General features: G+C 42.0%; 2 protein-coding genes across 2 annotated transcripts; both read left to right on the top strand.

The window, feature by feature from the left end:
• Positions 1–6,940: 6,940 nt before the first annotated feature.
• tmem222b (transmembrane protein 222b) lies at positions 6,941–14,750 on the top strand. The gene is made up of 6 exons (XM_070985388.1): positions 6,941–7,077; positions 7,748–7,832; positions 9,174–9,205; positions 9,308–9,404; positions 9,490–9,620; positions 11,375–14,750. The coding sequence occupies exons 1-6, from the start codon at positions 6,959–6,961 to the stop codon at positions 11,460–11,462; spliced, it is 552 nt and encodes a 183-aa protein (XP_070841489.1). The 5' UTR covers positions 6,941–6,958; the 3' UTR covers positions 11,463–14,750.
• Positions 14,751–15,496: 746 nt separating this feature from the next.
• On the top strand, positions 15,497–20,137 carry tpbg1b (trophoblast glycoprotein 1b). The gene is made up of 2 exons (XM_070984792.1): positions 15,497–16,123; positions 16,480–20,137. Exons 1-2 carry the CDS (start codon positions 15,870–15,872, stop codon positions 17,327–17,329), a joined length of 1,104 nt encoding a protein of 367 aa, XP_070840893.1. The 5' UTR covers positions 15,497–15,869; the 3' UTR covers positions 17,330–20,137.
• Positions 20,138–21,789: the final 1,652 nt, after the last annotated feature.

Genomic DNA, 21,789 nt, shown 5'->3' on the forward strand with positions numbered 1-21,789 from the left:
TTAAACGTCTCAAACAAACTTAATATAGGCCTGCTCATCCAGGTGTGGAGCTTAAAAGGAAAAGTTAAAGACTTTAATGAAACTATTTATCTGATTATATGCACATTCTGGTAGCAACAGAACCCTTATTCCCACCTTAATGCCTTGTAAAACTTTAGCAATAATAGTTGAGGCAAACGGTGGTTAGAATAACTAAACACAAGTGGGAAAAAGAAAGTTGCATGTAGTTAATGCTGCCTAGACTGGACTGAAGTCATATTAGCCTGCAGTCAAAGAGGAAATGTGGAATTTAGGACTTTTCTATTCAAATAATCTTCTGATATTTTGGGAAATATGCTCTCATATCTGTCCTGTAAATACAGTATAAGGCTACAGCGGCAGCTTGTTTAGCTTTGCTCACGATAAAGACTGGAGACGGGGGAAACAGCTTGCCCAGCTTCGTCTGGATGTACCAAGAAATAGTCTGGCCCCTGACCCTCTGTAAAACCACAACTTTTAACACTGTTTCTTGTGTGAATTAAACCATTTTTGAGGGCATAGCATCTTGAAACAGAGCCAGCCTGGCTGTTTCTCCCTGGTTCAAGTCTGTTCGCTGAGATAAACTGACCACCACAGGACTGCAGCTTCATCTTTATCGTACAGAAAGTGGGATTAATCTTCCAGGGAAGCTGAGAAAAGTAGTGAATGCAATGTTCTACCTCCACATCACAAATGAATTCTTCTGTTAATTGTTTCTTTATCGTTATTAATTTATCTCATTATCTAGAAGCCAAAAGGCTGATTTCTGGAGATAATTTATCACATGACTTTTCTGTGCTTCAGCCAGCAGCTGCACCAATAAGCCTATTTTAATGGCAGAGGTAAGGACTCTAAGGTGGCCCGGTTTGCTGTGAAACAAGCCTGTCCCACTGTTCATAGTGACCCCCACAGCATCTGCACATAGCCTACAGACACCTGTTGACTGTGACCCGACCTTCACCCAACATTTACACCACAGATAATTTCCCTGGCTGTCATGTGTACTAAAATGAAAATGGATCACACCAACGTCTGCTAATTAGATGATAGATTTATTTCCAAGCGGCTGAAAGCCGCTGGAGAGTGATAATGGAAGGAAAATATTTCAGCAAGTTACTGTAACTGTTGATGCATTGATCAATCATGAACACCTTGATCTGACATCTATGCTGCCATGGCACCTGATCTCTGACAAACCTTTTGTTTTCTTGTGATTATGTGTGGATCATCTTGTTAAAAAAAAAAAATCATTGAAAGCACAGCCATTCTCAGCTTCCGTGATCTTCTCATCTGGCTCTAAGCAAGAAAGTGATTAAGCTTATTTAACAAAATGTGGAACTGTTTAAAGGGTGATTGAGATATTGTAAAAGATTCTTCAAAGGGATGTAGGTCACCTAGTGTCTGGTTTCCGTTCTTTTGTGATATTTCAGGAAATTGTGCTGAATCAAATCCAGATTGTGTAAAAATTCAAAATGGATCCAGCACATTGCCAAAGCTTTCGGTATTCCAGAATGTTATCAAATCCGGTGTTCACCAAAGGTCTCTTTTGTTGTTTGGGTTCGGGTCAAGACAGGTGATATAGCTGTTATATCGCCATGTAGCCTGAAGCCACAGTCAGAACAGACCCACTGGGTTTGAGAATGTAAACCTTCCAGTTTCCTCAGACTCAGTTTTACCTGTGGAGAAAGACAGCATGTTACAGTCTCCAACAGTGCAGGCTGAGACGTTCACAGTGTCTGTGACTGCTTTGTTTTCAGCTTGATTTACAGGACTCATGTCTTTGAAAACACTCCTTTAAGACTGGGACAAACAGGCTTTCAAAGAATGTCCTTAGAGTCACAGATGAGACACAGAATGTACACGTTTGTTAGCATACTTGTGTGTGTTTATACTGAAGGATGACAAGAAGAAGAGGGGGGAAAGCAGCACTGCAGATGTGAACGATCGTCCCACTCTGACTGCGCATTTCACTGAATGAATACCAGAAACAGCAAGTTTCATCACGGGGCTGAGAATGTGGATTATTCACACTTCTAGCTGCTTTTCAGCTGCTTAGACAGTGTTTGCAAGAATCAACAGACTTTCCTGTCCTTCAAGAAACTAGTTCACAGTGTACAAGACACCAGAAAACTGTGGTCCACTTTGTCCACCATGACTAAATTTGGCTCTACAAGTTTTACTTCAGAGGCAGGATTTCATCAGAGGAACCTTACAGGGTTAGGTTTACATCTCTCATTTGCACACTGGGTAAATTACAGCTACACTTGCATGAAACAAATAGATGAGACTCATTTGAAAATCCTCAATGGTAATTTGGATTAGTGACGTATTAGAGTCAAATTGTAGGTCTGTGTAATCTGTGAAACAGGCTCAGTTGTTAAGCATACTGAACAGTGAAATTGAGATTTTTCTGTCACTCTGATCTTTCATCCACAAAATATTCAGTCAGTGTATCATTTTATCTGAACTCCCCATTTAAGAGGACGCATTCTTGATGCTGAATGCACTCTTGGTTCTAGTTTGGAGGGATCTCTGAAAGTGTAACCTTCACGTAACCAGTAACTCATTTTTGCTTCATAGTTTTAAATTTAGACTTATGGTGTGTGATAGATCCACAGAGCTAAAGGTTTTCACTCCGTCACACCCTCTTTCTGTCCATTTATCACGCGTACAAATATTTACACACTTCCTGTTACCAACCGCACTTACTTGCTCAATAATTTCATTTCCTTCCTCAGTACTATTTAGTTGATTATTGCCCTGATGTTCACTGTGATCTGCAGTTTTCTACCGTGCTGCATTTCATGCTGTTGTTATCTGGTGATTTATTTCTTTACTTTATTTTCATGTTTAAGAGAGGTGTCAACATCACTATTCGCTAGACTGAAGACATGGATTAGAAACCAAGAACGCATGCAACAGCGTCAGAGCTAAAGACCTCCAGGGTGTTGTGTTTTAATTGGTTTTTGGTTTTCAATTTTAGAAATCGTAAGGGAATTTGATGTAAACTGAATCACAATATCTGCCAAGACAGTCCTGCATTATTAGCTGATCCTGTGGCCCTTTAAGGTAGAAGGCTCGTTTGTCTGGTTTTAACATTTGAGAAAAGACTTTGGTACTACACAGAATAATGGTCCACTCCACAGAACAGCCACAAATTAGTAGAGAGGGGATTCAGTTGCAAAGTCTGAAATTAAATATGAAAATTGAAATACATTCATAAAGTTGGGTAGTGTTTCACAAATGAGTGCCAGGTATTATTATGCTGGTTTTGGTTCTGGGTGTGGAATGAAACTGCAGTTTGTCGTCTGCTGTGTGCACTGAACTTGATGGGAGGTGGCAGGGATGTGTTCACACACAATGAACAGGGAGGGGGAAGGGGAGGGGGTCAGTCTGCCCTGGAGCCCCTAAACAATAATCCAGCCATGTCTCTGAGTGGATCAGGTGTTTTTGTTTTCACCTGAAACATGTCTTGAACTTGTTCAGCCTGTTTTCCAGCAGGGTGACTGCTTTGCAGTGAGAGTGTCCAGTAGCTCTGTCGAATATCCACAGAGGGGCAGTGTTTCCTTTCATAACCATGTTACTCATAGCAGACAGCACAGCGTTGAGCTAAGAACCAATGTGATCTCTGCAATCCAGTTTCTGTTCAATTGCATTTATTTATTTGCTACAATCCATGTGTGTTTTTTACATTTGGGTGCAATTATCTTGTGCAATAGTCCATTCCGGTCATATCCATATAGATGAAAGGTGTATATACTCTTTATTTTTATGTTTATGTCTTATTCTTGATTTTTTTTTTTTCTTGTTCTGTTTTTATCAATCACTCAATGTATCTTTATCCCTCTGCTTTCTGACTTGTGATGCTACAGCACAGCACATGTCACCCTTCTTTTATTGTGATGGACTTTTTTTCCCGCTGTTCATAGATTACGAGGAGTTTGTCTAAAGCATACCCGACATAAGCATTTAGGAAGCATTGAATTGTACCAAAGATGAGACAAATTATTAGATTAAATTATAAGATTCACCCATTATTGGCTCTGGGCCAATAATAAGATGTATGCCCCCAGTGGACCCACATTCCTCCTGCTCTCTGTGCATTGTATATACAGTATATCCACCAGAACCCAACCACTGTTTCTGTTCTGTACTCCTATCCCGCGCCAGGTCTGGCATGTATAAATTCGTTTTTGGCAATGTGATTGAACATAAATGTATTAATGTGCAACATTTAGGTAAAATCTGAATTTCTATGGCCTCTGTTATTTCAGTTTAGGTTCTGCTGCAGTGGCACAAATTCCCTTCCAAATATTCAGTTTGTCAAATGAGCACAAACTAATTGCACAGTGCTGCTGAGGCCTTTGTGTCCTCTGAAGGTCGAGGGCCCCGGGGCCATCCACCCTTGTACAACATCAACTCTGGGTTAAGTTGTGGGTTAAGACCTTCCTCTTATCCTCAGAGATGCAAAATTTGAAGCTTAGTGTACTACTGGACAGAAAATCAATATCACAATTCCAACAAATTATGCTGAATCAATAGATTGATTCATTATGAAAGTCGTATTTGTGTGTGTTTTTGAGTTACACGACATTTCACAAGGGTCCATTTGCCTTTAATGACAAGCTTTTCACCCCTTGGGAGTTTTTTAAGTGACATGCTTTTATGTAGGAAAGTGCAACGGGGCTTTAAAATGACCGCTTGGAGAATAATTTTCCTGTTTTTAATCAGGGCCTTTTTAACCAACAAGAATAAGGTCTTAGATGGTGGCTGAGCTTGTTTAGATCTTGTTTCAGTTGGCTGTAAATATTTTTAACTATACTGGAATCCTATCTTTTTATAACTCTTGTGTATATTTATTTTATTCTACTCAACACTCAATTGTATTTATTTCTTCTATTTTATTATTCACTTAGCATGTTCATTATCCTGTATCCATTTCAACGTTTAGCTACCATCCATTGATGTGTTCATTGTTAGCTTTGTGTTTGCATGTGGACACCATTGTAAATAAAGGAACCTCCTTGGGGTAAAAATAAAGACTGATGAAAATTGCAACTTTTCCTCGTCTTTGCTCGTTTATACAACCTTTCTGATCATTCTCAATTGTGTTTATAAAAGGTTTTCATGGGGTTGAACTGGAAACTAGTGGACACTTGACATTTTACTTTTCAAACCTTTGACTGTAAAGGAAAGCATGTCACCAAGTTATGGTCCCTAAAGCAGCACATCTTCTGGCCTAATTGGGTTGGACGGTTCAGCCAGATATTGAGGTGGCATTTTGCCGGAGAATTCCCTCAGCTCCCCGATGATGAGCCCAGTGTGCCTTCGTTTATCAATGTCTGCCTGCTTTTGCTGAGTAGTTTGTTCTTGCCCTTCTCGCAATATATCACCTGTCACATCTAATGGGACCCAGTATGGAGTACACAGGGCCCCAGCAGATCCCTTGGGTTCATCTTTGTTTCCATTTCCACCATTGCCACAGATAACTCCTTCGATAGCTGCAGCCCTCCGCCTCCACTGTACTGGAGAGCTCTCTACATGCTGGGATGAAAACAAATAGAGTCATTTTGCAATAAACTGGAGAGAAGTCCCATTAAAGTGCTGATTAAATTTGGATAATAACAATGGAACTGGCAATACAGTTATACAAACACATTACTTTCTGTCTCTGTGACAAAATGATATCAAATGATGTGGCCCAGTGACAGGGGAACGCTGCTGTATTGTTGAGTGGGTGGTTAAAGTATAGACAATTGTGTCTGCCCTGTTTAAATACAATGGGATTGATTTGATTACTATTGTATTGATATGTCAATTTAGTGTTATTTTAGGATTATTAGCAAGATACGAATAATCATCTCAGCATTCTGTAGGACCGTTTTTGTTACCTGTTCCGGTGCTTTCCAAATGTCTTTGAATCAAGATGTACTCACCACAGCCTTCTGGACATGAGCTTTGAGCAGATCAGATAGTTTGATTGGAATCATTTTAACAGCTTTGAGAGGCAAAATTATTAAGTATTTCACAAGAAAAAAAAATCAAAAACATACACATACGTCTTTGATGGATCACACTTCTTCATTCTTTTTTTTTTTTTTTAATTTATTTTTTTATTATCATATTATGAGCCCTGACATTTATCTTGCGACATTCAGGGGCACTGTCTACCAGGTTGGGGAACCTCTGCAACTTGATTGGGTGAACATAAAGTGCTTATTTATCATTGAGTAGCCCAGGTTGATTTGGAAATGTGGAAGAAATTCAGATTTGAATAAGAGACCCTGGTAGATCAATATAGTGCCAAATCACCTTTAGGAAAAAAAATAAAAATAAATACCTGGGGCTAAATGTCTTCACCAACCAGCCATCAGTTTAACATCTGAATGGTTTTTGACTAATGTTACCATATTACACAACTACATGGCTTAAGTTCTTCTGGTAAAGATATAAGTGAAGTGTGAAATGTGTTTTTGATCTCCGGCCTAAGAGTTTAAACAAAATAACTCTCTTGTTTAACTAAAGTTTTACTGGACCGATCTAATCCTCCCGCTGGCTCGCACAGATCCCGGAAGCTGCTGTTGCTGCCCCAACATTGACACCAGTGTCAAGTTAGCTCCCTTACGAGAAAGAGCTTTCGACTGTACTTTTCAAATTAAAACCTAGCATAAACTAGCTTTGTGTTGCTAATTGATTCATACGTCAGTTACAATTTTCCCACCTTAATGGCCCCAAGATATTGAAATAAGATAGAAAATGTAATTGGATGTTTTATGACAGCGCGTATCCCTCTAATTACCCATATTTATGACCAAAGCGGGTACCTATTGAGCATTATTTTGAAGCTAAAGTCACTACATTTCCGGTCTTCTTCCGTGTATTTAGCTGACTTGACTCAGCTGTGAGTGGGACAAATGAAGTTCATTTTCCACAGCTGGTGATGGCGGATGTTGTTGATAAAGATACCATGAAGAATTATCACATAGCGTCTGAGAAAATAAACCCAGAGACCAGTCGTTATCCTTACTGTATTGTCTGGACACCTATCCCCGTGTTATCGTGAGTTATCGCCGTCCACAGTGCAAGTCTGCTTTTGACCAAAGCCTCGGGATATGACACAGTGACAGCGCTACGTTATTAGCTTAGCTAGCTAGCAGACGTACGGTAGCATCCTGTTGCTGATTAGTTACCTTTCGTAAATGTTTTAGTGCCGCTTGCTGGTGGTAAGAGTCACGAATATAAATTTAAAATGTGTACGTTTTTTAAGTATCCATTTTAGTTGAAAGTTACTTTGGTGGACATATCATTAATTAGGCATAAATTAGAAAAGCCACTTAACACCGAGTAAACGAAACTGTGAACAAAGCAACACAAATAAACGTTAGTCTGAAAGGTTGAAGTCCAAAGCTTATTAAGCTCAGTCAGCCTTCTTTAATGCTTCGTTGTTGTTGTTGGCGTTAAGTTAAATTATTTCAGCAATAACGCCAAAACACTGTTTGTCAATTACACAGCTTGACATCGTATTGAAGTATCGAAATCATACTGTTAATTTTGCTCTGAGAGAAACTCCAATGGTGCGCCAGAAGTAACGCCGTCTGTGGAGAACTTATTCTATCATCAGTGACAAAGTGCCGTCAGCTGTGGATCTCTGTGGTTATGTCCCTTACCATCTGGTTACGTGTCAGTCTGCCGGGGGAACATTCACAGTGCATGTGTTTGTTTTGTTCAGATGGCTGCTTCCGTTCATTGGCCACATGGGAATCTGCACTTCCACTGGTGTCATCCGGGACTTTGCTGGACCTTACTTTGTCTCGGTGAGTAATGGCTGTGGGCCTGTGAGGTATTTTTAGGGGGTAGTATAGCCTGTATGTGAAATTACTGTAAGTACAGTACAGTGGCTCTGCACCAGCACAACTGATGTCAAGTAAGACAATGCTTTGTTGACCTTTAGCTTTAAAAAAGAATCCACTGAAAAACTTTTTTTTAATTTTAGTGTCAAATACTCACACACTTCAGTTTGAAAGTGGACTGAAAAGTTTCTAACTTGCTCTCTTCACAGAGGATGGTGGTTAAAGTCAATTACAATGGATTCCAATGGTCACTCCGTTGGACAGGTTATAAAGAGAACAGTGGTTGTATCTTTGGTAGTAGAAATACTCACGTAGCACAGTAATCTACCAGGAAGGTGTCCCTGCATGTGTTTGGTTGGCCAGCGCAGCACCTTGAGCCAGGTTCTACTTTGTCAGGTGGTCTTGTGTGGTTTTGCCAGAGCCCCCTGCATTGGCACCCCTGCTGTATCAAACCAGTCGTCCTATTCACATGAATGAAGGGCCCGTTGCTGGTCTTGAAATTCTGACTCGGCTGCAATGTGTAACACAGCTGTTACACATAACTTTGAAGCGTGTCTAATGTGACAGCAACAACACACAAACACAGCGTCAGCAAGATCTGTAACATCTCGACGTGTTGCGATAGAGCTCAAAATATCACAGACCACGTTTAGTCGTGCTTTATGGAGCCACTTTCAGGCCAAACTGTTTCCTCACACATTGTACACACAGTGTTGTGAAGATTAAGCTTTTTCAAACACATTAGATTGTCATAATTGTTCTCATCACACGAGTAAACCTGCTTATGAACAAAATAAATTGTAGTGGGACGTAAGGGGCTCAAATTCAGTAAATAGTTTTGAAAGCTGCTTCGTTCTGGATCATTCAGACTGTGGTGCTGCAACATGCAGCTTCACTCGGACTCATTTGGCTGTTTCACACAAACAAAGTTGACTGTAAATACAGACAAACAGGATGTGAGGCACATTTCCTAGATTCCTCTATCTAAACCATCTAACCTACATATTTTGGTTTCCAAAGAGCCCAAAAGTGTGTCAGTGCACATGTGACTGTTCATCTCATGATGAGACACAGTTTGTTTTTGAGTTGGTTTCAAAGGGCTGATTTAGATTTTCTGTTTTACTGCCAAATAATTAGCTGCACAGGTTTGGACTGAATGATGGTGCTACGTTTGTGTTTAGCATCAGTGTCGTAAAAGAGAACATACAAAGAGCAGAGGGGATTTAAAGAAACTGGAGGACACAAATGATAGCTGAATCTGGTTTGATATAACACATAGCAGTGAACGTTCCTCTGGTTTTGCAGGAAGACAACATGGCGTTTGGAAGACCAACAAAGTGAGTCAATCAAAATATTGTTTTGGGGTGTTGTGTTTATACTGTCCCACAGATTTTATAGTGAACACGTTGTTACAATCCAGTTTGTTTTTCTCTTTGAAGGTACTGGATGCTTGACGTCAGCAAAGTGTACGCCAGTGGCTCCAACGCCTGGGACACCGCGGTCCACGATGCATCAGAGGAGTACAAGCACAGGATGGTAAATAAGTGGTCTTGTGTCTTATTATGTTCTTTACAAATGTGAAGACACCAGTTGTGATTTGTGCTCTTTGTTTTCTCCAAAGCACAACCTCTGTTGCGACAACTGTCACTCACACGTTGCCATGGCTCTGAATCTGATGCGCTATGAAAACAGCACCTCGTGGAACATGGTGAACCTCTGCCTCCTCGCTCTGATCCATGGAAAGCATGTCAGGTAAGAAGGGGTAACATGTCCACTCTGTGGGAAACTGCTTGCTGACTGATATATACTATCGGTATCCAAAATACAAATATGTAGCAAATCACATCAGGTCTGTTTTCAGTAGACTCAGTTTGCATTGTCAGCCAAAACAGGCGTGACCCCACAAGCTAATCACCATTTGTTGGAAGCAGCATATAGAGGGCCACAGGAACAAGTGCAACAGCTGTAGTGTGGGTTTTTTTTAAAGCCACTACACAGTTAAAGGTTACAACATTATGTTAAAAACATAATAGATAATAGTTTTAATTCTGCACGTTAATCTTTACAAGTCTATGAGTCCTAAGACTGAATTTGACTTGAAACTAAATGACTGACTTGCAGCACAAATCGATTAAATCATAAAAGGGAATCATGCTTTTTCATAAAGAAACGCTCACTGTCCAGTCTGAATGCTGCACAGTCGCAGGGAATCTGCAGTCAAGGCAGAAAGTATCAGGCAACTGATGTGTCATTCATTGTGGTGGCTCTAATCTAGCCCAGTGGATTTGAAATGAAATGGTGACTGATAACTACGAGGTTAGAGTGCTAAGGGGTGTTGGAGGGTGTTCACTCCCACAGTATATAAATGGCACTGGTCTCCCAATTTTTGGACAGAGCAATGAACAATGTTTTTGACTGGCCATATCGAACCACCTGATCTTAGTCCAACTGAACAGGTGGGTCTCCTGCTCAATCCCGAAACAAGCAAGAAGAGAAGAAAGCTGCTGCACAGGCCTGACAGAGCATCACCAGGGACCCGCCTGCTCATCAAACCAACAGCATCACATTAATGCCAAGAGTCAGCACTTCAAACCTGGAGTCATTGTTTGATTTCAGATCCACTGCATTGCATTAGAGCCAACACAATGAAAATGTGTCAGTGTCCCACTACGACCTGTATAACAGCCAGTGATGATGATAACCACATCATGCACCTGTGTATTTTCAAGAAAAATGGATCCATCTGACCACATTATTACAGACAGCATGTGGTAGCTTAGATCTTCTGTATTTCAATACCAAAACTACAACAGCAGTTCTAACAAAAATGTTAAGCAGCAAAATGTGGTTAATGCAGGGATAAACTGCGGCAGTCATACTGGTGTTAAGACTAGTAGGAAAGCGACACTTTCACTGTCTTTGGGCAAGAAGTGGTTTGAAATAATTTGGCATTGGCACAGAAAATTGGCAATTTGCATCTTCTGTCCAAACATATCAGGATTTTATTTGCCTTAGTGGGCCAAACTAGTGCCTACCTTTATAATGTACAGCTGCTGTCCTCTAAACCTCTGGAAGAAGTAGGGCTGAAGCTTGTGACCGAGGTCCCTCACTGGGCTCCCAGGGGCTCGGGCATGATTTCACTGCTATGCCTTCAACCTGTTGTGTCTCAGGACACGAGATAGAGAGAGAGCCCTGATTCTGGGGATGTGTTGAGAGAGTATATAGGACATTCTCCAGAAGGCCTTTTAATGCTGCTGTTACAGGGATGGACTACACGTCCCAGCAGATTTCTGCAAAGTAAGAAGTCACTGCAGTCTTTCCCTTCTACAGCCACTTTGTGTGCAATGGCAAATAACTATCAGCAGAACGGCAGCAGTCAGTTTTTTCCATCATGTAATCACACGAGAATAGTAACAGCCAAACTCATGCTGCACAGATTCAGTTGGAATTCAATTTATGCACAGGGGACGTCAGTCAGTCTCTCCTCTCTTGTCTTTCTGATGCAGCTGTGCGGGCTTTCTGAAGACCTGGCTGCCTTTCCTGATGCTGATGGGCATCATCCTCACGGTGGCCCTGACCCTCAACCTGCGGTGACCTGGGAGGCAGGTTGAGGACACAGTGGAACCCCTGCAGGTCGGATGTGAGGTTGACCATTTAGACAACAAGGGGTGCGTCACACGGTGTCGAGCGAAAGTAGCCAAGGAGATAAAGACTTTCCTCCTCCGAGAGGAGACTGTGGAACAAGAAGGTCCAACACATGTACACCAACACATGCGTGGTTTGTGGAAAGCAGGCGGCCTGTTACGGCCAGTGCTCCAGTGGTGAAGCTGGAATGCCCTCGGGATGTAAATTCATTTATATTCAGTCATTTGCTTTGAGAGAAGTGACTGGACACTCCCCCACCACCACAACCACCAGGACCATACAAACACACTCAATGGATTCTGATTCCTGAAAGCCTAACAGCAGGTTTAAGCCACTGGCACCTGCAAAGTGTTGAACATGTGTAGCTGTATTAATAGTAGAGGAATGTACATTGTTGAATTCTCGGAGGAAAACACATCCATGCCTTGCTTTCAGAGTTTTGATTACCTTACTTTGTAATGGATTGGGAGTGTAATCCCATGTTTCTGTGCTTCCAGAATGCCATTTTTCTACTGGAGAGAGCAAACATGTTAAATCAATTAGATGCCTTTCTAGGGAATTTATTGCATTTCATGCTTGATCTAATGTAGCTCTTCTGCAGTACTGCAACTTAAGCCTAGATACGCCAGAGCATATTTTTGTGCATTTTCTTACTTGTATTCAAACTCTGTAGGATATCAGAAAGTCTGCATCTTCTAAAAAGAAATATTTTCTCAGTGATATGTTTTACATGCATTACATGTATCACTTCATGGTACTACTTTAATAGGTTTACGATAAATGTTTTCATACCTTTAACTACGGATCATCAGTGCAAAGATTGTAGCAACCTCAATGAATGTGGCTGTGGAAAATACCAACAGAACAGTGAAGCTCCTTTTGGTTTTCTATACTTGTGCCAAATGTAGGAGAATGGGAGACCAACTCCCAACCAACAAAACTGTGTCCTTAAATATGTAACAGCTCAGTGAGCGAATGAAAAGCCTGGTCTCATGTTTTTGTTCAACCTGAGAGATGTTTAGTTTTTCATTGCAAATTTGGACTTTATGGGAAGAGTCAGTGCCTAAAAACGACCTCTCACAGATCCCTTATATATCAGATTTTCAGTTGTGTGGTTATTTTTGATGTGTTTTGAAAAACATAAATTCCACATGATGGTTGGCACTCGAAATCCGTTGCCATGGCTGTCATGAGTAAATTCAAATCCCCTCATTGTTTGCAGTCAAACAGAAGAAAGTGTTGAGCCGTGTCTTTGTCCGCGGCGCTGCCAGAAGCAGCAGGTAGCCAGGATCCTCAGGTTTTTCACACTCGCCAAGCCCTGCTGAACACCCCCACTTTCCCGACCGGCGTCACTCCTGCTGTTTTCCTCCTCTGCAGATCAGATTGGAAGGTCATTGTGAAATGTCACCGCTTTGATACATGCCGGCCAACATCCTGCAATAATTCAAAGTAGATGTCATTTAACTGTGAGCCTATAAATTAAAATCAGTTTTATTTTCTGTATGAAGGGTTTAACATTAGGGCTAACACAGTGCCAGTTTTCTAGACTTTGCTCTCCTCATTGGGCTTCTGTTGAAAGCAGATATTCTGTGGCCTCTTGTGTGTATTTCACCCATGTTGCCTGTAAATATTTGAACACATTATACTCTACACCAGGTGCTCTTTATATACTTTGCAAACTTGATCACTCCTCAGATTTAGCTTTTGAATAATTTACGGTTCAGTTTTTGTTCTCTTTACTCCACTTCTGCATATCATCTCTGCTCGGCAACCAAGCAGATTTGTGCCTGAACGAGTGTGTGATCGCGTGTGTGCTAGTCATGCACGCGGCAGTTGGAGAGAGAGCATGTGATTGCATGTCAGCATATGTGTATTGCATGCATGCAAGAATACGAGTGTATGAGAAGTTCATGTTTGACTCATACTGTGGCTTCTCGATTAATAATCAGCTGCATTTCATTGCAGCCAACTGCCTAGTGATTGATTTCTATATTTATTACTCCATATCTTCCTCTTAATCTCTTTCAGGTTTTATGTGATTGCTGGTAACCCTTAGCAAGAATAAATAATGCATTAGATTGTAACAGGCCTGCTTAAGTTATGTTGATTTGATGCAGTAGCCTGTGCTGTACCGTGTGGAGCTGCAGACTGTGTAGATTAGAGCTGCAGAGTCATTTTCTCAAGGCATTAAACAAGGAAATGGGAAGAAGTAAGCCCTCAGTCTGAACAGTGGATGCTGTCTATATAAAAACACATTGTTACATCATTTCTACTGTGACACTTTTTACTTTTTTTTTTAAAGCCATGTCACTTGTAACTAATGTGAAGAGGAGACCACCTTTAGTTGGAAATACAACTTAATGCCCCAGAGTTTCAAATATTTAGATTTGAAATTATTGGGAAATGAAGATTTTGGACTTTTGGCAACAAGTAAGCGGACTGGTAGCCACACACTCACTGTAATGTTACTAAAAGAAGCTTTTGTTTAAAAAAAAAAAAAAATCTGCAAATGTGCTCATTATGCCTGAAACTGCAGTGAAATTTTGCACCTCTTTCCAAACTTCCATCGATGTGGCTGTATGCAACACTTCTACAAAGAAGCAGAAAAGTGGAAATCCTGTTGGGTCTGTGCATTTGTGCTAAATGTTGGAAAATGGGAGACAAACTGTCACTATGTTACTTGTTTTCCTCAGTGAAACAGCTCATTCATCACAGTGTGAGCTGTGGAAGGTAATGAATGAATGGCTCTTTGAGAACAGTGGTTGAAACTCAAAACAAAAAACATTGTCGTTATTACTGCTTCTGACATATAAATATATATGTGTGTGTTTTAGGAAGAGAGGTAAAAATTGTGAAGATGAATGCTACACCAGTCCTTTATTGGAGTGCATGTGCAAGAATGCAATATTCAGTGGAGATCATTTGAATGGTTTTAGATGCTGCCTGCTGCGGTGCCTTGCTGTATCCAAGAGCCAGGTCCAGGAATGTGGAGACCTGTGGTCCTCGCAATTCAGACCGTTGATAAAAGACAGTTGGGATGCTATTATTAGTGCCACTATCAATATATACGTATACCAGTCTGCAATTTCCAAACCCTCTTTTGTTTCTCTAATCCCCAGAATATCCTTTATGCTGATGATAATATAGCCCACGGGAAATTTTAAGAGTCCTGCAAGTGACTGTGTGAACTCTGAATGTGTTTATGACTTACAGCTATAATACCAATAAAGATGTCTATTATTGTAGAAATTTGTGGAGTTTTTGTTTTGTTTTTTTTTTCCAACTTGGAAGTCCATCATTGAATTATGGCAGCTGAGTTTCATCGAGGCTGTCAGCAGGAGGGATGATGTTAGGATTTAAAGACATGTCCCCTCCTCCTCCTCAAGTTTCCATAAATACACTCTGAAGTGATTCCTGCAATAATCATTAGAATCTGTCCGAATAAACATTAAGGAAGGGAAGCCGTCACAGCTGTGATACTCTACCATCAAGTGGCTAAAAGTCCTACTCAGTGACCATTATCCCGCAGAGCATCATGGTATTCAAGAAGAGAGGGATCAAAGGCTTTGCAGTCTGGCCCCCAAACAACCTTCCCCCACATTTACCATACCACCTGGGAAGGTGGGAATGACCCGGGACATCCCATTCAACAACTAGTCATGAAAAGCTCCTATTTAAACCAAAAACAGAGTAATAACACACAAATGATGACTGACAAGATGCCTCTTTCCAGAGACAAATACTAAACTTGGCCATGGTTGAACTTCAATGATGAAAGTCCAGATTTGCACATGCACGGATGGGCAGAGGTGTAGGGGACTGCTCCATGGACCGCCGTCACTGACAACATATGATTCCATCTGGCTGCACGCGCGTAAAGATCGATCGAGAGAGAGAGAGAGAGAGAGAGAGAGAGAGAGAGAGAGAGAGAGAGAGAGAGACGCTCTCCTCCTCATCCGAGCCTCCTGCCAGTGGTGTCTTCTAGAGCCTGAGAGGAAGATCTGAGGGATCCGGACAGGGTGCAGGCAGGAGAGAAGCCCCTCCCCACAGATCATGACACAAGGCGATGGTCCTTTTAACTTCATTGTTGCAGAAGAAGCGACGCCCCGCTTCGCCACGGCTGAGGATCAAACACCCCCTCTGATCAGCACGACCCCCGGTTTTGTTCTCATGGAAATGAGACCCTGCCTCCGGGCCACACTTTCTGCAGAGATGCAAAGTTGAAGCGCATTCCCAGCCGGGACACCAGTTGAGAAGGATGTCCAGGAGGAGCTGATCGTTTCGTTGATCCATTTTCTGCGCGTTTCGTTTTCGCTCCCGCTCGCCGCTCTCGGACCGCACACTTCTCTTTCCGACATGCGGAATCTGGCGCAGCGCGTTGTCTTATGCGCGCTGCTCGGCTCCGTTTACGCAACGTGCCCTCCGCGCTGCGAGTGCTCAGAGGCGGCTCACACCGTGAAGTGCGTGTCCAGAGACCTGCGGAGTATCCCAAGTGGGATCCCCGGATACACCAGGAATCTGTTCATAACAGGGAATCAAATCAGTCGAATCGTTCCGGAGTCTTTTAAAGGGCTGGATAATGTGACCAACCTGTCTCTGAGCAATAACAGGTAAGACTCTCCTGCTGACTCCCGTGGCTTTTGGTCTTATTATAAGTCAAACCAAACTGAACATCTTATTCCTGTTGGTAGTTTGTGTCATTCCTCGGTCATCACCTGCTCCCCATTGTTCCTGAAATTTAGCAGCTGAGCAGCTTTCATGATTTTGATTATGACACTTGAAACAGGGCATTGAAGGCTGTTAAGGTGTATTCAGATGGAGACAACATTCAATTTTACTTCAGTTTTGATCTAAAATACATCAGACTGTTTCTGTGTGTGGAAACATCAGTTCTTTATGCCACTTTCTTGCTCTTCTATGTGATTTGAAAGTGACAATGATTTCTCATGGATCTTCTCAAATCCAGAATTTCCGAGGTGGAATCCCATGCCTTTGCCGGACTCCGCAGCCTTCGCTCTCTGGATTTGAGCAACAACCAGCTGGCAGTCATTCACCCCGAGGCCTTCACCGTGCTGAACCAGTCTCTGCGGGAGCTCAACCTGAGCCGAGCCCTCTACAACCACACATCGGTGATGGACTTGGCCACGTCTCTCCGCTGGAGCTCCCTGGGGAACCTGAGGGGACTGGACCTCTCTGACAACAGCCTCATATATTTACCCTCCCGTATCTTCTCCCACCTGACCAGCCTGCAGCGGCTCCAGCTTTCCAACAACTCCCTGGTGGCCATCCACAACTCCACCTTCTCGGGTTTGGAACATTTGGAAGAGCTTGACCTGACCCTCAATGCCCTCAAGATGGTGCCCGAGGAGGGCCTGCGAGAACTGGACTCCATGCCCAGCGCAGCTCTTCTGCTGGGGGAAAACCCGTTCACATGCAAATGTGGAATTGAACCTTTTGCTCTGTGGCTCAACAGATCACAGGAACGCATCAGAGACGCTGAGGGCCTTGTGTGCGCCTTCCCAGCCAGCATGAGGAACACATCAATGCTTGCTGTGGGCACGTTGACTCTGGGGTGCCATCAGAGGAATGCAGGGGCCGACCTTGCATTGCAGACCTCCTACGTCTTCTTGGGTATAGTCCTGGGCTTCGTAGGCCTCATCTTCCTTTTTGTATTATATCTTAACCGCAAGGGCATCAAGAAGCGGATCTACGACATGCGTGACGCCTGCAGGGAGGTGTGGGAGGGCTATCACTATCGCTTTGAGATTGATTCTGGACCAAGATTATCACAGGTCTCCACAAGCGGTGACATGTGAGCGAACAGTCACCCCTGGTGTGTTTTCTAATGACAATGACTCTTTTCTAATGCATTTAACAGTAGCCAAATGTAAAAAAAATTGTACAGATTTGTCTGTAAATATATATGTATATACACTAAAGGTAATAATTTTTCTGCCTTGTTGATTAAAGCATGCACTGCCCATCTTTCTTCAATACACAATCAATACGCTCTTTTAGTACAGAATATCTTGGATTTGTTTGTTCCCTGGAGTCAAATGGACATGAATGTTGGGAAGCAAGTTCACTGACTGATATTTCTTATATTCTTGCCTGCTCCTTATGTCCACACAAAAGCAACAGCAAGTGCCTAACCTCAGCTAGGTATTGTTTCTAATCAGTAGAGTGATCTGAACTTACATCCTACAACCCCCCAATCACAAAGAAGTTGGGGCGCTGTGTAAATTTAAACAGAATGTGAGAACTTGCTAATCTTTTTTGACATATACCCAATTGAAGACAATATATTTAATGTTTGACCTCATCAGCTTCATTGATTTTTGTAAATATCTGCTTATTCTGAATGTGACGCAGCAACACATTTCAAACAAGTTGGGACAGGAGCAACAAAAAACTGGGAAAGATGTGGAATGCACCAAAAACACCTGTTTGAAACATGCCATAGGTAAACAGGTTCATTGGTAACAGGTGATAGTATCATGATTGGGTATGAAAGTACAAGTAAGGATGGAGCGCGGTTCACCACTTTATGAACACATGATTGCATAAAGGATATTACTATGTGGGCTCAGGAACACTTCGTAAAACAGTTATTGGTCAACACAGTTTGTTTACATGTGATTGCATTCTGTTTTTATTTCGGTTTTACACAGCGTCTCAACTTTTTTGGAATCAGGTTGGACACGGTGCATTCATTGTCCTGTGTCAGATCTTGTCTTCATATTTAGCTTTGTGAAAAAGCAACAAAATGCTGCAATAAAATCCTGACACAACAAAAGCAAACCTCTGGGAATTGAAAGCACAATCACTCATTCATCTTTGAACCATTTCAAGCCCTTTGGTCTCTCCGTTGTTCAGCCCCAGGGTGACAGAGAGGAATTAAGCCTCCAAAGCTTTTCCAAAGCTCTCCTAAAATCACCACTCTGCTCCCCTTTGGCTCTTAGATTGAAGGGGGGGGGGACAATTCAGCACAGACCAGCGGAAATCTCTTAGCCCTCCCCTCTTTTTTTTTTTCATGAAACGTTGCTTTGTTTCAACTCCTTGAGTTTTATTGTCAGAATGATGAGAACCAGTCCCGGGCTGAGGCCGCTGAAAGCAATCTCCCTCCCTCCTTAAAGACAACAGCCGCTCTGGAGGCTCTTTGAAGCAAAAGTCTGGCTCTCCACATTTTTCTGTTTAGTGGATTTTTTTTCCAGTGATAAGATACAGATGATTCTGAAACACCAGCTACATTGTCTCAGTCAGTTTGCTCTGACCAGTTCAGGGGTGAGCCCAATGAAAAGAAAGAAAATGTTCTTATCGTTTTGGTTTTTCTTCACCTTTAATGCATTTACAAGTGGGGTTACGCTAAGAAAAGTCTGTTTTTACCGGAGGTTTCTGAAATAACACTGAAATCCAGAGGTGTGCATCAAACCTCACATTTCACACGCATGCTTAAATTAAAAGTATAACCTGCATGTATCCCAAACGAAACGTGATCGTCTTCTCAAATGGCACACACGTTGTCCCGATTTTCTACATGACAAAAGTGATTCTCTGTGGCCTGTTGATGCTACAAAGAGAGACAAACATTATCAAGGGGAAGCTGCCATTCTTCAAGGTGTTTATTGCCTAAATTGCTAGCTATCTAAGTGTTTGGAATGAGGGAAAGGAGGCCTGGAGTTCAGCGAAACTGCATTCCCTTGTTCAAAGCCAAAGTAGCATCTTAGGTCCTGTCAAGATGGTCTCCAAACTCCTCTGATAGCAATCCGGAAATGTTTATAACATAGAGCCATTTTACTGCATGTGTGATGATAAAATAAAGCTTTAGAAAGTGACGATGTCTGTACTCATTTAGCACAAATGTAATTGTGTGTGTGATGAAAAAGCAGGAATTAATGTATTCATAATGTTTGGAAACTCTGGGTATCATTCCTCTGAGCTGCAGCACCACATTAAGCCAGACATTTACTTGCTGAGGGGAAAACAATTGGGGCTCGTACAACAACACAAAGGGTGGCTCGGATGGTGAGACGCCTGAAATAAGCTTTGTTTTCCAGCGCAGAAAGACGCCTTGTGATGCTCATTCTCTTTCTGCCTTCACAGACGGCCATTATGCTACTGCGTAATAGGATATACTCATGATGACGAAGTTGAGCGCTCTGATCCAGCTATTGCTAAAGTGTCATCATTCTTAATAATTGCCTGTGAGAGAAAATCCCAGGAGAAGGTTTCATTTGCTATTATACAACGTGCCACAACCGGGGCACCGTGTCGGCCACGCGATAGTGGTGTCGGCTGGCAGAGCAGAGAGAAGAATGATTGTCCCCTGCATGTCGTTACTTCTGTTTTCACTCATTAAAGTGTGGATTAGGAGCCATGGCTTTTGGGGCATTTTATGAGTCTGCCTGTTTGAAAAATATATGGTCTGTTTACTATAGGCTGTACAAGATCGTCTCAGCAGGAATGCAATGAAAAGAGAGGAACCCTACAAATATATCCAGACGCTCTCCATTACTCCCAGTGCGAAAGAGGGGCTTGTTAAAAACAGAAAAATTGCTCCAATTATCATGTTCTTTCAGACTGTATGTTGCACATGTCTGATTAAAAGATCGCATCTTTATTTCAGCTTTGCTTGCCATGTCTTTTATTACCACAAGCCATTTGTTACAACACTGAGGTTTCTTTCGAGGAAGCAGTTTAAAAAACGTCAGCAGCTTTATGTTGCTGTACAGTATGAGCACCATGTGGGTTTTGCTGTTACACAAAAGGCTAAATACATATTTGAAGTTTTTCTGTTCAGTTCTGAGAGTGTTCCTCTGGAGCGCAGCAGGCTTTTTATTTTATATGCCTCCTGTCTCCGGGAACATCTTGGCGCCATTACAAGGGTTTAATGGGCATGATAGGGAATATGCCTTAAAAGTGAACACCACATCTGTGAGGAATTGAACTTGTTAAAAAAAGAGACCACAACAGTCAGCAGCATGACGACAGAGACAAAGTAGCATCTAACCCCCTCCACTGGCATGGTATGACAAACACAGCTGTCTCTCAACTCTAGACACATGCCATCATTTACATTTGCCATCACTAAATACTAGCCCATACCGCCATCTGATACATTCTGTTTTACATTTGGTTGCCGACTTCTAAACCCAAACCATGCATGGGATGGTGAAACAACGTCTAGTTTCCCTTATCTTTCTTTTCTTTCTCTTAACAATGAACTTATTTGAGACGTAAGATCAATGAATTCATTTGCCCATCTTCCTGTATGCCGCCTATCCATCATGTCCAGGTCTGGTCAGTGAAGGTGGCAACTAAACCACAGAAGTGGTTCCAGTGGGGTATTATCCATTGTTCTGCTGCTCACTTGATCAATGTGACTAATTTTGTTTGCCCCCACTCGCTCCTGTGGATGCAAGCGAGGAGGAGTTGGTACAGCTGGCTCAACTACCCATTAAAGCCAACTGGCCCCTCATTTATCACTTTCATAAAGACTGCAGCTGACAAGAACTTAAACACACATACACACACAGTACTTACACACACTCATATCTGAATCTATTTGTTAAAGCTGTATTCAGAGTCCCTCTTATTTCTGATGGCACTGCCTCTCTAAAATCTAAAATTAAAATTAATTTTTTGCTAAGAAATCAGTATGTAAGTAAGTATTTGGTCAAAACTTTAATTACCAAAAAGAAAAATGTGAAGTTTTATTTTTATTTTGTTTATTTTGTTATTTTTGTAGCAATAGTGCCTATGACACCATGATTTTTGAGTAAACTGATTAGTACAATGTGTGGGTGTCCGTAATATGATTCACTTCCCACACACACACACACACACACACACACACACACACACACACACACACACACACACTTTAAACTATACACTAGCTGCAGGACCAACATTGTGGCTCTTTGCTGAGTCTGCCGTCTGTGATTTCAGCCCTCTGTAGGTCACTCTGTCAAAACATTCATTACTTTGTGTCTTGATTCAAGTCAATGGGCAACATATAGAGTTCTGAGATTGCAGGAGGACTACTTGTTGCTGCAAGTTTTGACAGTCTTGGAGGTCTTGCCTTTACCCTAGCTGGACGACTAATGCTAGTTAACAGCTAACACAACCCTGAGTGTGCAGGAGCTGCTGACAACTTACTAGGTGGAATGTCCACTGAGAATCAGTGCTTATGTTAGCAAGGTCGGCTACCTGATCCAATGTGATAGTGTGGGTGGGGCCGCATCCCTCCACTTCAGCAAGACTAAACGGCACG

Source organism: Chaetodon trifascialis, chromosome 17 (assembly GCF_039877785.1).
Source record: "Chaetodon trifascialis isolate fChaTrf1 chromosome 17, fChaTrf1.hap1, whole genome shotgun sequence".
Classification (NCBI taxonomy): domain Eukaryota; kingdom Metazoa; phylum Chordata; class Actinopteri; order Chaetodontiformes; family Chaetodontidae; genus Chaetodon; species Chaetodon trifascialis.